Genomic DNA, 13678 nt, shown 5'->3' on the forward strand with positions numbered 1-13678 from the left:
ATGTGGAATTACACATGCAACTGTTGGAGTGGATTTAACAAATACATTATAGTGGGCCCACCAAAGTGATGGTTGGTCCCATTCCCTGACTATTAAAAAACAGAGAATTATTTTAAGAAACAGAACTTTATGAGAGGCCAACCTTGATTTTTTCTCGGGGCCTCCCATGATGTGTATGTGAGATCCACCCGACCACTAGATATATTATCCTATGTTAGCTCCAGAGCGAAAAAAGAGAAAAAGAAAAAGGCAGACATGATTCAGATGGGCCATGTCAAAGGAAACAGTAGGGAGAGAGATGTCCACCCTTGAATTTTACAAGGCCCACTGTGATGATATTATATGAAATCAGGCACATCAGTGATTTGGGTGAGTCCCACTAAGGGCCTTATTTATAACGAAAAAACCCAAACTAGGTGATTCAGTCGATTTATGCTGACACAAAAGACTTGTCAATGAGTCAACCCACCAAGTTTTAGACCTATGGGCGTTGTTGCAGGATGCTGTACATGGACTGCAGAGTCCATTTCCTTGGTACCTGAAAAAAATTGTATTGAGTATCTGAGAGCTTAAGGTGGGAGTTAGCTACCATTTATGTCAAATACAAATCACCCTCCACGCATGTCAATCCGACACAGCCCATGAAGAGGCCTGAAAGGAGACCAAGGCTGATTATGAAACTTCATAAACTCCCCACTTCCATAAAACCAACCCTCCAACCCCCATATTGTCACAGACGCAGCGGCACACCTTTTTGGCCTCTCTGCCAAAGTTTCATTTCCATGGAGCAACAGAAATCTTAGTACCCGAAAGCACAACTGCCCAACCTTCTATCTCACAACCAAAAAGAAGGGGGAAGAAAAAGAGAGAGATACCAAGCCAGCCGCTTGCTTATCAGCCATTTCCTTCTATACACAAAGCCCGACTCCTTGGGTCCCCTAGAACTGATGCAACTAAAGATATTGAGGCGAAAAGAAGTCAGTTTTTTGAAGCTGGCATTTTGTGCTGCTCAATGCTCTCATCATTCATCAACCCAGATGTGTCAGCAACTCAGTAACTCAAATGGAGGATATCTGAATTGGCTTACCAGTGAGATGATGGAGTCTGCCAGTGGGCTACTGAGACATGCAATATCTCTGCTTTTGCTCAGTTTCCCAGTTCTCCTAATCTGGCAAGAATTCCTCTTCCTCCATGTCTCCTTCTGAAGCAGCTTGTTCTTCGCCTGTCCTACTGTCCTCTTTCAGTCTCTGCAAACTCCCCCCATCTCTCTTCCCTCCAGTCTTTTCTGTGGACACAACTACCCCATTTGGGACTCTGACATGCTCTTCCACTGGCTTCTGTGTATTATCATTACTGTCATTGCCATTGTCACCATCTTTGTACAGTTTCCGGCAGATGCAAGAGGCTGGAAATTCATGGAATTCACCTCGCCCTGGCCGCATCTCTTCAGGCTCCCCCATAGAGCCTCTCTGGGCCAACTTCACCTTCTTGGCAAAAGTCTCCCAATCCATCTCTTGCCTCTCCTGGAACAAGGAGCTCAGCTTCTTAGCATTTGGCCTGATGGTCCTCTTATGCCCCATGTACCTCCTGCAATTGAAAAGATGAATGAAGTAAAACAGATGAAAGAAAGAGAGAAAGGCGGGTCCAAGGAATCTATACCTACTAGGATTTCAAATAATCAGTCCACCAAATAGACATCCAAAATGCAAAATCTCCCAGTTAATGCAAAACAACAATTCAAAGTCCCCCCCTTTTTGCCTCTCTTTCTCATATGACGGGTAAATCGTCCTTTGAGGGAATCAAAGGATATGCTGCTCATAGGAGAGACTTGAATATATGAGAGCATCCAACATCTGCAAATTCTTTTATTAATTTCAACCAATAGTGCCAGGCCACACTGAAGTGCATGTTTTATTGGAAGGAAATTGGTTTTTTGATTTTTGGATCAATAGAAGGAAATTGTTGTCCAGTTCCAGAAAAAAAAAAATAGTGTCTAAAAAGGAACAAGGAATGAAGGTGAAATTCATGAGAATTTTGAGACTTTTGTGACATACCTTCTGCCTGCAAGAATCTTGGCCATATTGCCATTGTTATTGGTCGCAAAAACATCACTCTCATCACAGACAATGTAGTCAATGGCAGCAAGGCGAGAAGAGAAAGAGAGAAAGGGTTTCAGCTCTTGGTCAGCAAGCATCTCCTTGGTGTAGAAGTTTGGGAATAGGTCTCTAAGAGGTTGTAGTGTCTCTTCCCCACCATATATTTCTCCAGATGCAACGTAAATGTACGAATCTTTTCCAAAACCAAGTGCCCTCAGCATCAATCCTACTTCATGTGGAGTGAGTACACATTTCCCTCGTTTCCGCTCTCCATCAGGGCTTAAATCCTATAAAAAGGTAGAATTGGTAATCTAAGCACAAATCAGACCAAGTCTTTTATATGTATGTACTCTTATTCAACGGTAATTCATTTATTTTTATCTGGCAATATGAGGGCCTGTTTGCCTGCCACATTAAATCTCGATGGGGTCTGCATGAAAAATTGTTGGGAAAACAGCTCGGTTGTTTTTTTTTTTTTTTTTATTAAATAAAATAATTAACCTTCTTCCACATGTTTCTCACATGCCAACTAGGCACATGTTTGGAAAATCCAAACTGCTAGAGATGGAACCTTCTTACACCACGTCACCCATGCCAAATGTTTGGAAAAATTCAAACCATCCAGATGGCATGTCCTGGCTTGAAATTTCCATGCCCTTAAAATCAGGCTGATTGAATATTTAGGTGGGCCACAATATGATAATAATACAGGCCATTCAGGTTTTAGCTGACAGGCACTGTTAGCTACAGTCATGCCCGTAGGCTATAAACTGGCTTAATCGATTTTTCAGTGGCTTCCAAAAAGGCCCTTAAGTTCATCTTCTAGGAGTGAACTGATTTTCCAGTGGTATCAGGCCCTTAATCTTCTAGGAAGATCGCTTTGGTAGCTGATTTAGGAATTTAGGAGAGTAATACAGTTCAAATATTCCCAGATGCAACAATTTAGACTAAAACATTGAGTACAAGGATACTTTATCCACTTGATAAAATAATGTATTTTAATTCTGTTTTGACAAAAAATTATCTGGAATTTTAGACATAAGACAAACATCCAAGCATGGAGGGGCAACAATCAGGTCTGCTATTTTCTGTTCACTTCTTCTTCTTCTTCTTCTTTTTTTTATTTTTTAATTTTTATTTTTTTTATAATGTACACGTTTTAAAAAAATGTTTTCTTAATAACACAGCTGGATCATTAAGCCAGTTATTTGCAAATCCAAATTACAATAGCCAGCAGTCCCTTGGTTGCGAGGGCCCCCCCTTTTTTTAATAGCATTGTTTTCATACCAGGAAGTGCTTTATTGGAGCTCTAGAGAAGCAACTCTTTGTTAAGTTGGTTTTAGAGAAGCATAAACAAATTCTCATTTCTTCCTTTTACTTTGGATAAACAAACTGTCAATTAGAAAACATGGGACTACAATCTCACAGGTAGTGTTGCCCAACGCTTCCTGATGGCGCCCAGCTCATTTCTCTCTTTCTCACCTCCACCATAGTAACACCCAGAAAATGCAAGCATGTCAGGTTCAAACCTGTCAGATAAATTTAAAGAGATCTTCAGACCAGTGGTAAAGAACAGGATGAAAATAGAGAAGTCACAACGAAAGAGCGAAAAAACCTAATGGTTTGTAATGAGGGTTTGATACACTTGTCAATCCACAGAAAGAACAATTGAACTACCATCTCAAGAATCTAAATCAAGCTTTTCTACAGATAAGTCAAAGAATTCCCTTAATCTTTATGGAGACACATGTGCAAGAGCATGCACACAGTAACATGGCCATTTGAAAAGTGCAAAGGCGGGACCTGTTTGGATTGGTGGAAATCAAATGGTAACAGAGGAAAGGAAATTGTCACACCTGAGGAAAACTCCGGAAAAGGAAAGGGTTCCCTTTTCTCTAGGTATCAGAGAGGAAAAGGAAATGGCCCTTCTCTTAAATATATATATATATATATATATATATATATATATATATAAACTGAGGAAAAGGAAATTGATTTCCTCAACGCTCGTCTTTTGCAAACGAGGGATACCATCACACCTGGATTGTGGAAATCAAAACACAGCTCAAGAAAGGAAAATTTCCAAGGAAAACCGTGGAAAAGGAAAAAGTTCCCTTGTATAAGAGAGGAAAAGGAAATGGCCCTTTTTTGAGGAAATCTAAGGAAATCGATTTCCTCAATCTGATTATCCTTCGCAAAAGGAAAACTGTCCATATGAGGAAATCGATTTCCTTTCATCAGTAACTTTCTTATTTCCACCAATCCTAACAAGCCCTAGGAAAAGCAACTCATCAATCCATGAAAAAGAACAGCCTTTTGGTGTTTTGAGCCTATAACTGGCATAAATGCATGAAAAATTAGTCTCAGATTCCTGGAGAAGTGCTTGCTTCTATGTCATAGAGTATGGGAAAAACGGACATTTTTAAATGCAAAGAGAAAGATGAAAACTAATGGACATTTCAACTTTTCATATTATAGTTGAGTGCATTCAAGAAGGTAAGGTACATTCATTTCATGTATGCCTTAAAAAAAATAAATTTGATGAGATAGAAAGGGTCAATTTCATGGCATGCTCGCTCAAATTTAAGAAGTAACAAACTGAAGATACCTCAAGTGAACTGCAATGAAACGTGAGCTCATCCTCCGCATTCTCTTAACCAGTTTTTGACCAAGTGCTCGTATAGGCTTTGTAAACCTTATTGCGTGATAGTTCACTCGGCAGCGCAGCTTTTGCAATTCTTCATCCAGACTGCTTGTGAGCCTGTAATCAAACTTTGTCAGCTGCAGAGCCTGCAAAAGTTTTGAAATGTCAAATTCTGCACTGAACTTTATCATATAAATGCATGGAAATAAACCAGAACTCAGACCGGCAACGGTAATTCCAGTCTGGCATGACAATCAAGGAATGTCAGAGATTCTGACACCAGCCTGATAAAGTGCTAGTAGATTCAGGGGTGAACGTCATTCCTTTGTTTCTATACATTTAACTGCTTTGGCTTTTTATTTTTCTTTGGTCAATTAACTTATATGTACTTTCAGATTTGCCTTGAGTTATACATACCAGTGTTGTAGAAATGACAGCACCTTTGAACTTACATATAATCATGATATACATATCACAACAGTACAAAAGCACACACAAATAGGTGAACTTTCCAAATTTCACAAATAAAATTTAGCACAAGTAAAGAAAATGGCAGTTTAAGGAAACCCTTCGGTGATTTCTTTATTTCCTTGTTTTTCAAGTGTTTAAAACTTTCCAATAGCAGGATTGGCTATTCAAACTTACATCAGAAGGTAAAAAAAGAAAAAAAAAACAAAAAAATGTTAACAAAACCATATAATAGACCATGATCCTTGAAAAAGACAAAACCAGCCAGTCCACTCAGATAAGAATTGGCCAGATTAGAGGTAGTGGCCAAATAATCTGAAAAAAACTGATCACAATTCCAGAGATTATCAGCTCTGGGACTACCAAAGATTTTCTTCGTTGTTTTTACAAAGCAAGGCCATATTTTAATTGAACACAAATTTAGAGTTCTTGGAATTTCTCAAAAGAGCAAGGAACTTAAGGAAGCTCTTACCAAACTACCAAACAAGCCAAAAGAAGAATAGCAATATCCCAAGAACCAGTCTATGCATTGAATATAAATCAAGAAAATCAAATCCAATAACAGATTACATAGCCTGCTTACCTGTCTTCTCAAGAGTATTGGCAGCACTTGATCCAGATAGAATTCAGGAGTTGACTTCCTTGGGACACGCATGGTATACGGAGGTTTTTCCATTGATCTCATTACTTTATCCGGGATTCTTTTGACAATCGTTACATCCTTTGAAAGGTAGGAAATGAACCATTCGACGTCAAAAATGTTGACAAATTCACTGCCAAGGGACATCTTCATCATAAACTATAAATAAAAGAAGAAGAAGAAGAAGACAAGGATTGCTATAATACATAAATCATAGAAACCAACTCACCTATCGTCTTTCCAGAAGGAATCGTGATCCAGCTGAGGTACGACTAGAGTAGCATTCAAAATCCGTGCAACAACTACTGCATCTGTTATCTGAGGGTGGAGAAAGGTTGTGACTTCCGTAAGGGAAACACAAAATGAAAGAACACATGAAAAATTACAGTATCATATTGTTTTACCAGTGCAATTTTTTATGACATGCCATGGAACGATTATTCACAAAATTATATTGTATGACTATGATGCATAAGAAGAATACGAACCAAGTATATGGGAGTGCCATAAATGATGTGTGACTAGAAACATTTAAATTGCTATTGAAAAATATTTCCTTGCGGTTAGCACTGAGTTTAAATACCAAAGATGGCAGATCATCTAGAACCACCATGTAAAGGAAGAGTTATGGTTAATCATCATATTTAACTATCTTGAGGTTTTCCTTTTTAGTACATGTCCAAATATCTTGAAAAAGATTGTAAAAGGAATAGAAATTTCAATGAGGGTTGTGTCAGGTTGGCAAGCCAATGTCAAACTTTGGCAAATCTTTTTCTCATGAATCCTGACATTTTGGCATTTCAATGGTAGCACAGAATGGAAAAATAATATTCGTGAAGCTGACCCCATTTAGTTGGTATAAGGTTTTGATGATGCTGATTCATTCACTCATTGCCATTGTCATTGTCACAACCATCACTACCACCACCTTCTTCTTCTTCATAGTGTCATCCCGGCTATTTGTGGTCCAATTGTTCTCATGATTGCTTAGCAGAAGTTTGACAAGTTGCTGCTCACTTGATATCATCATGCCTCATTAGCTTCAATAAATCAATAATGCCACATACAAACTAATGGTCACTGACATCATCATCACCATCACCATCACCATCACCATCACCACCTTCGCCTTTTGATGTCAGGTTTTACATGGTAGATTCAAAAGTTCTATGATCAGCTACCTTGTATCTACTGAACATCATCCTTCCATTTTCACACACGCTCTCAAATAAGCCATGGTGGAGGCTTGCTTAGAAATTAATGGTAAAAGATGAACGCTTGACAAAGTAGACTTTAGTTGATGAGAAGTAATTTGTATGGAACTCATAACGCATCCATTTGTGTCAAGGGTCCCGGATACAGAACTGCTCAAGATATCATCTGACCATCGCATAAGGAAATAATTGTACTATACCACATATAGCTAGCCTGACAGAACCAACTGATTTGTGTATTGAATTACAAATCAAGTTCTTGAAAGTCAAGAAGTGGAAGTGCCTAGGAATTTTATATAAACTAATATCAAAAGTTAAGATACATATTATAATTTAATTGACTGTGAAAATAATATTTTCTTGCAATGAAAGCAGTAGCAAAAAGTTACAGGCCAAAGCCAGCTTATAAAAAAGAATTAAAAAATAAAAAAGAATAAAAAGTAGGGTTCATATCCCTTCATACAAAGTTTTCATACCATTACCAAAGTTTGAAATTAAATTTGTATCCAAGTTGACTCTACATCTATGGATACAAGCACATTGATGCTAGATGAGGAATAACAATTCTCAGAAAAATCTTGTCAAAAATTCCAAGGATTCAAAGCAAATACAGTTTTTCAGATCAAATCAAGGATCAACCGCGTTTCAAAATAAAAACCTATTTCCAGGGAGTATGCATTCAGACCTCCTTTGAGACTGGAAGGTGGGATTCCAGAGGGCACTTAAAAAGAAAGGTAATGTCGACTGGAAACTGCCTCAAAAGAGTTACTAAAAGTTCAATTTTGATGGGTGCACTCTGGGACACCCAAGGTCCAGGGTCAGTTGTGTCCTAAAAATTGGAAAGGGGGAGGCTGTGGTGGCTTTTTCTAGGCCTTTGGGTGACGTGGTGTTAAATGTAGTAGACATGTTTGCACTTAGATAAGGGTTGTGCAGCTTCTCGTCTTCTTGCTCTACATAGTAACTTAGGTGTGTTTGGAAATGCATTGATAAGCTAATTATTTGATTAACAGCAAATCAATAGCTTATGTGACATAATTAGTTTGGTAAAATGCCATTTAAAAGTTGTTGAACACCTTACAAATGACTTGCAGCCTTGAGCAAAAAAAAAAAAAAAAAATGCCTTTTTTACTTTTGCTGAAGGAAGAGAGAGAGAGAGAGAGAGAGAGAGAGAGAGAGAGAGAGAGAGAGATTGAAGGTGGGCTCCACATGATGGACAACCAACATCAAGGTGGGCCCATGTGATGGACGGTCCATATCAAAAGTGGCCCTGCATGATGGACAACCCACAGAAGGTGGGGCCTAAATGATGGATGGTCCACATCAATGGAGAGCCCCACATAATGGGCGGTCCATATCAAAGTTTGGCCCCTAATGATGAATGTCCCACATCCAAGGTCAGCCCTGCATGATGGATGGCCCACTTCAAAGTTGTACGCCGCATGATGGTCGGTACACGTTAAAGGAGGGCCTCGCATGAATGGATGATCCACATCCAACTTCCAACATGATGGATAGCCCACATCCAAGGTGTGCCCCACATATGATGGATAGCCCACACTGAAGGTAGGCCTCACAAGGTGGGTGGTCCACATTGAAGGTAGAGCCCACATGATAGATGGTTCACATTGAAGATAGGGCAAAGGTGGACCAAACATAATGAACGGCCCACATCAAAGGTTAGCCCCACACGATGGATGGGGGATACTAAAGGTGGACCCCACATGATGGAAGGCCCCACATCAAAGATGGGTCTGGATGACGGACGACCCACATCAAAAGTGATGCCGCAAAAGCAATTTATGCATGTCGTAATTTATATATTCTTTTTAGGAATAAGTATGGTGTTTGGCAAAAATACTTATGCGTTGAATAATTAGAAACTTAGATCAGACACCTGAGGCATAAGTAGCTGAAGCAAAACAACTTACAATCCAAAACGCGCCCTAAAGGGGATTCTTGGAATGCCACCAGTGAGCTACAACTAATACGCTTGGTCCATGGAGGATTGCATCTTGTATTTTAGAGATCAAATATGTAGTGGCTAAAGATAGGGAGCTACGTGTTCCATTGTTCTTAGAGATGCAAACTAATTGGCAATAAACTCACCAAGAGAGTAACAACAAGGTCACTCATTAATCATTATTGAGCCTTCATGCATCTATCATGATGCATATTTTTTTAGATTTTTCATCATCATTTTTCTTGTGAAAGGCATCATCATCATCATCTACACCTTATCCCAATTAATTGAGGTTGGCTACATGAATTCAATTCTGCCGTTCCACTCTATCAAGGGCTAGACCTTCTTTACCTGCGTGTGTCTAGAATGGCATGAGAACCCTTGCGTAGCAACCGCGTGTTGTTGCGATGCGTTTCTTTTGGGATATGCCCTATCCAACCCTTGCCCATTTCTCACTACACCCATGTTCCAATGTAGCGCGTCTCTTACAAGAAATGCCCTAGCATGAGTTTGGAATGTCATGTTGTTCAAATTCATGATGGAAGTCATGGCATAAGTTTGAAGCCAACTACTAACCTGACGCAATGCTCCTTTATTTGGCTTGGGATTGGTAATGAGGGCACAAAACCCCACATGTGAAATGTAATAGACTATTACATAGATTGACTACAATCAAGCCCTATCTAATAGTCTAGTACATAGTTATTTTTTAGATTTTGGAAAAATAAAAATAAAATTACTCACATTTCAAAAAGTAATGCCTACTTCAGTCTAACATAATTTGGATTGTATCCATCAGTGAGGGGCTCATTGACCATCGCAACACACACACCCCCACATCCACACACCAAAGCATGCAAAAGCACAATGGGATAACAAGCAGCCTCGCTCGTCATAGGAAACTCACCCATAGGCTGCTTTTGTAGGTTTCTTCTAAGTTCTACTACTTCTGTCAGATTCAACTGAATGCATTCATTCAAGGGAATCCCAGGTATCGTGTTGCTTACCAGATCCCAATATCTAGCTCAAACCGTCACCCAATTGTTGCAAATGTTTCTTGCAAATATATGCAGATTAAAATGAATGTCGATAATGAGTTTGGGAACACCACTGAAAAGGAAAACCATCTGCTTGATTCTATAACCACTGTCACCAACTAAATCTTCTTTACCACCAGTTTCATAGTGCATGCAAACTTTCAAAACCTCTTCTATCTGAAAAGTTATAGTATAAGTTGAAAAGCTATTCAGGGCACTAAGCTCCAAGATGAATTACCTGTTCATTTCATCGATTCTAGCAGTAAATATTGTCCAGATTGAACATAGCAATACAAAATAACGAATTACGGTGCCAAGCTAAGCAAAATATTAGACATATAGAAAATCCATATGCTTCCAGAGATTTAGCACTTATTTTCTCACAAAGAGGCATTAAAAGAAAATTTTATAAAGCATTGTATGCTTATGTTTGTGCTTGACCTACCGAATTACTATTTTTTTTTAGAATGGTACTAAATTACTATTTCTATCCACGAGATTCCTAACGTGCACACCCAAAAAGAAAAAAAGCAGAACAGAAAGATTCTCTCCACTTACCCCTGTTCTTTGTTGGTTTAGTCCTCCACTTGTTGCAATAAGCAAATAGCCATTAGACTTGCTTTCACGTAAAGCAGCTACAATTTAATATAAAACAAACAGAGATTTTTCAGCAACATACATAAGAAAATGAATACATAGCTGTCATTTAGTTCCTGAAAATACATGTATAACGATAATCTTGCATTTTCACATTACATTTACCAGCGCTGATCAATATCTCAAAAGTAAAGAACCACTTTAATTGGTGAACTAATAGATAGTTATGAACTGACCAGTGGTTAAATTATTGTCCAAAACCGGTAAATATTCCCCGTATGCATTGGTTTTGGTGGTAAATGATACAGTTGTATCGGTCAAAACAGTCCAATACAGGATGATGGTGATGCAACCTGGTTTCAGTGGTGTGACCGATATGGTGCACCAAAACTAACTTTCAATCTTAGAATTAACAGACTTAGAAGTGGACCGTGATCTATAGAAAAGGTAGTTGTTTGGTGTAAGATAAGATGTGGGAAGAGAATTATTCGATAAAGAACAATAAAGCATGTACTATACATACATAAATTTGTGTTTGAAGAAATCTTTTGTCTACTGACTCAACTGCATAATTTGATTTAGAGATCCAACTGCATGGTCGGTGCAAGCTAATACTGAAGAATGAGTAAAACTAAAGACTGTGTCTACTTTATGCATGGTGGAATTGGGAGTGGATAAACAACTCTAGCTAATGCAGTTGCTTAATAGGATAACTGAAATATTATACTATATCTCAGTAAGATAAATTCCAGAGCATATGTGTGTTTCAACAGTTAGACCAAGTACTAAAATAACTAGCAATGAGGGAATACTATATAGGAACACTACAAGAATGAAAATGCAATAACATAAATTCAAGAAGTGATTTACATTGCAAATCTGGGATGGTGTTCACATTCAACAGGTGAGATCAACTGTGAGCACGCCCTGGTCCAAAAATCACCCATCCACGTGGGCCGCATGTTTCAGTAAGTTGGATGGTTAGGTAAGGAGATGACCAACGTTCAACATTCGATGTACATGTGCGACAAGTCCAGGTCCAATAAGTGGACCAGCATGATTGTTGGACCAGGGCATGTTCGCGGTGGGCCCCAATGGATAAATGACCCAGATCTTTGCCCATAAGTACCAGGTTTACATATTTGCAATGAATCGCCTCAGCATCTCTCCATGTCTATATCAAAGCTTAAAAGTTCTCCTAAAGAAGACCAGTAAGTAAAATTCCACCTAAAAGGAGATTCTAAATATTTCTAAAAACATTTGAACCATGCATTTCAATTTTCACAAAATATAACTAAAATGCGAAAGGAGAACTTACGAGGGAAATTGGGACTTCTACTGCTACAACCATAGTACAAATTTGAAGACTTCGATTTCCATATATCTATCCGCACATGGCGACTGCCGTCCTGCCAAACACTCAAAACTGGTGAAATTTCGAAGAATGAGACCATTATTCAAACGAATAAAGCAACCATATCCCTCGACCTTGATATCTACTCCACCACGAAATCACAATTATGAAAATCCAAAGCGAAACTACCACAATTCAACACTTATACAGACACAATGGAACATCAAAAAGAGGAAGAGAAAACCAAAATACCGATTTAGAGAATATAGATCGTTTCATCAGACGCTGCGAATACCACTCAATGTCGGAAGCGACATGCCCAGTGAAAAGAGATATCAGGCCCAAAGCAAAAAGCATCAATCCGCAAAGGAATGACCGAGAAATCTTCCGCGGGAATTTCTGGAACTGCTTCTGAGGAGATTGACAGCATTCCTGCGCCTTTCCCACGGCCATCGAGGAGCTCTGGAAACGAGCCCTAGTCTCATACTAACGAAAATTCAGATGCCATTAGAGACCAGTCTTAGACGCGAGGAAATGAGATCCGGCGTCTGATTCGGTGGGCATTGAAAAGAGACACAGAAGGAGGGGCTGAGGGGGGATGAAAGATCTCGGTCTGTAAATGCTTGAATAAATGCTTCTCTGAGAATAGTATTTCAGGACGGACCGTACGATCTTCGACTTGAATCTTTAAACCCTAATTTGGCGACCGAGATTAGGGTTTTATGATGGGTTGTGGAATGAACGTGGAGTGAAATGGCACGTAGACGGAGATTCGGTGTATGCGTTTTCTGCTGGAGTGAGAAGGAAAGGGAACTGAGCTTCTGCGGTTTTCAAGGTGGGGAAATGTAACGAACCGAACGGCTGCAATTGGAGGTTCTCCGTTTGAAATAGAAAGGGTTTGGCGAATCGCGCGAGGAGGATTTGAAAAGGCGATTCGCCTACACGGCGAACGTGGCTCGTGCGTGCGAGGGGAAATGGAATGGGCCGAAAATCAAGCCAGTCCGCCCATAAGGTGGGCCACGCGACTCTGAAAGACCGCCGCCTGATGACTTGGCCGATCTATCATACATTGTGACATCTGGCACGCTATGCACCCCGTTAATGTCTCCACCGAATCTCCTTTGTATTTATCGGACTTGAAAGAGGAATTGATACACTGATAGAGTGTGATGGATGATACACAGGCACTTTTGAAATTACTGCGTTTGTGGCATTCAAGTGATTCAAGTAAAACCGTCGGTCTGATTGACTATCGCAGTGGTGGATATTTAGCGGACAGTTAAAAGATGGTCCTATTTCAACAAACAAGTGTCCACTAATCAGAGGTTAGGATTGCTGACCAATCTAATTTTTGGCCTGTGACCTAGCTACGACAGTTTAATTCAAGGTAATGCATGCCACGTGTACAATTTCTAAGTGCCTGTGCATCGAGCGCCATACTCTGTCAGAGTATCAAATAACTCCCCGAAAAAGGGCTATAAGAATCCAACGGAGGAATTATCGGATCATCAACGCAACACTAAACAGCGGGTACGACACCAGAGCTCATTGGGGCCCACGTGTAGCGAATGTGCGATCCTCTCCGTCCATTAGGTGTTTCCCTCGACTTCATTTGACGAGATGAACAATCAGCCCGATCCACAACTCAGGTGGGCCACACTGCTTGGA

General features: G+C 39.6%; 1 protein-coding gene across 2 annotated transcripts; it reads right to left on the bottom strand.

Moving 5' to 3' along the window:
• Positions 1-364: 364 nt before the first annotated feature.
• On the bottom strand, positions 365-12987 carry LOC131248261 (O-fucosyltransferase 29). Of its 2 annotated transcripts, XR_009172177.1 has the most exons (10): positions 12263-12986; positions 11975-12065; positions 10618-10694; positions 6078-6166; positions 5792-5981; positions 4705-4886; positions 3523-3625; positions 2055-2383; positions 1088-1587; positions 365-944 (listed from the first exon to the last, which is right to left on the bottom strand). XR_009172177.1 is itself a non-coding variant. In XM_058248453.1 (9 exons), the coding sequence occupies exons 1-9, from the start codon at positions 12461-12463 to the stop codon at positions 1164-1166; spliced, it is 1686 nt and encodes a 561-aa protein (XP_058104436.1). In that variant the 5' UTR covers positions 12464-12987; the 3' UTR covers positions 365-1163. The 2 variants fall into 2 exon arrangements, 1 of the variants encoding a protein (XP_058104436.1); XM_058248453.1 differs by having other exon boundaries at positions 365-1587; positions 12263-12987.
• Positions 12988-13678: the final 691 nt, after the last annotated feature.

The sequence above is a fragment of the Magnolia sinica genome, chromosome 6, assembly GCF_029962835.1.
Source record: "Magnolia sinica isolate HGM2019 chromosome 6, MsV1, whole genome shotgun sequence".
NCBI lineage: Eukaryota > Viridiplantae > Streptophyta > Magnoliopsida > Magnoliales > Magnoliaceae > Magnolia > Magnolia sinica.

Excerpts from the sequence above, each read along its gene's own strand:
- LOC131248261 (XM_058248453.1), bottom strand. The coding sequence starts at position 12,463 with ATGGCCGTGGGAAAGGCGCAGGAATGCTGTCAATCTCCTCAGAAGCAG. Across the intron at positions 4,887-5,791 it reads CAATACTCTTGAGAAGACAG|GCTCTGCAGCTGACAAAGTT; the intron begins GTAAGCAGGCTA and ends AAACTTTTGCAG. Across the intron at positions 2,384-3,522 it reads AGCGTTGGGCAACACTACCT|GATTTAAGCCCTGATGGAGA; the intron begins GTGAGATTGTAG and ends ACCTTTTTATAG.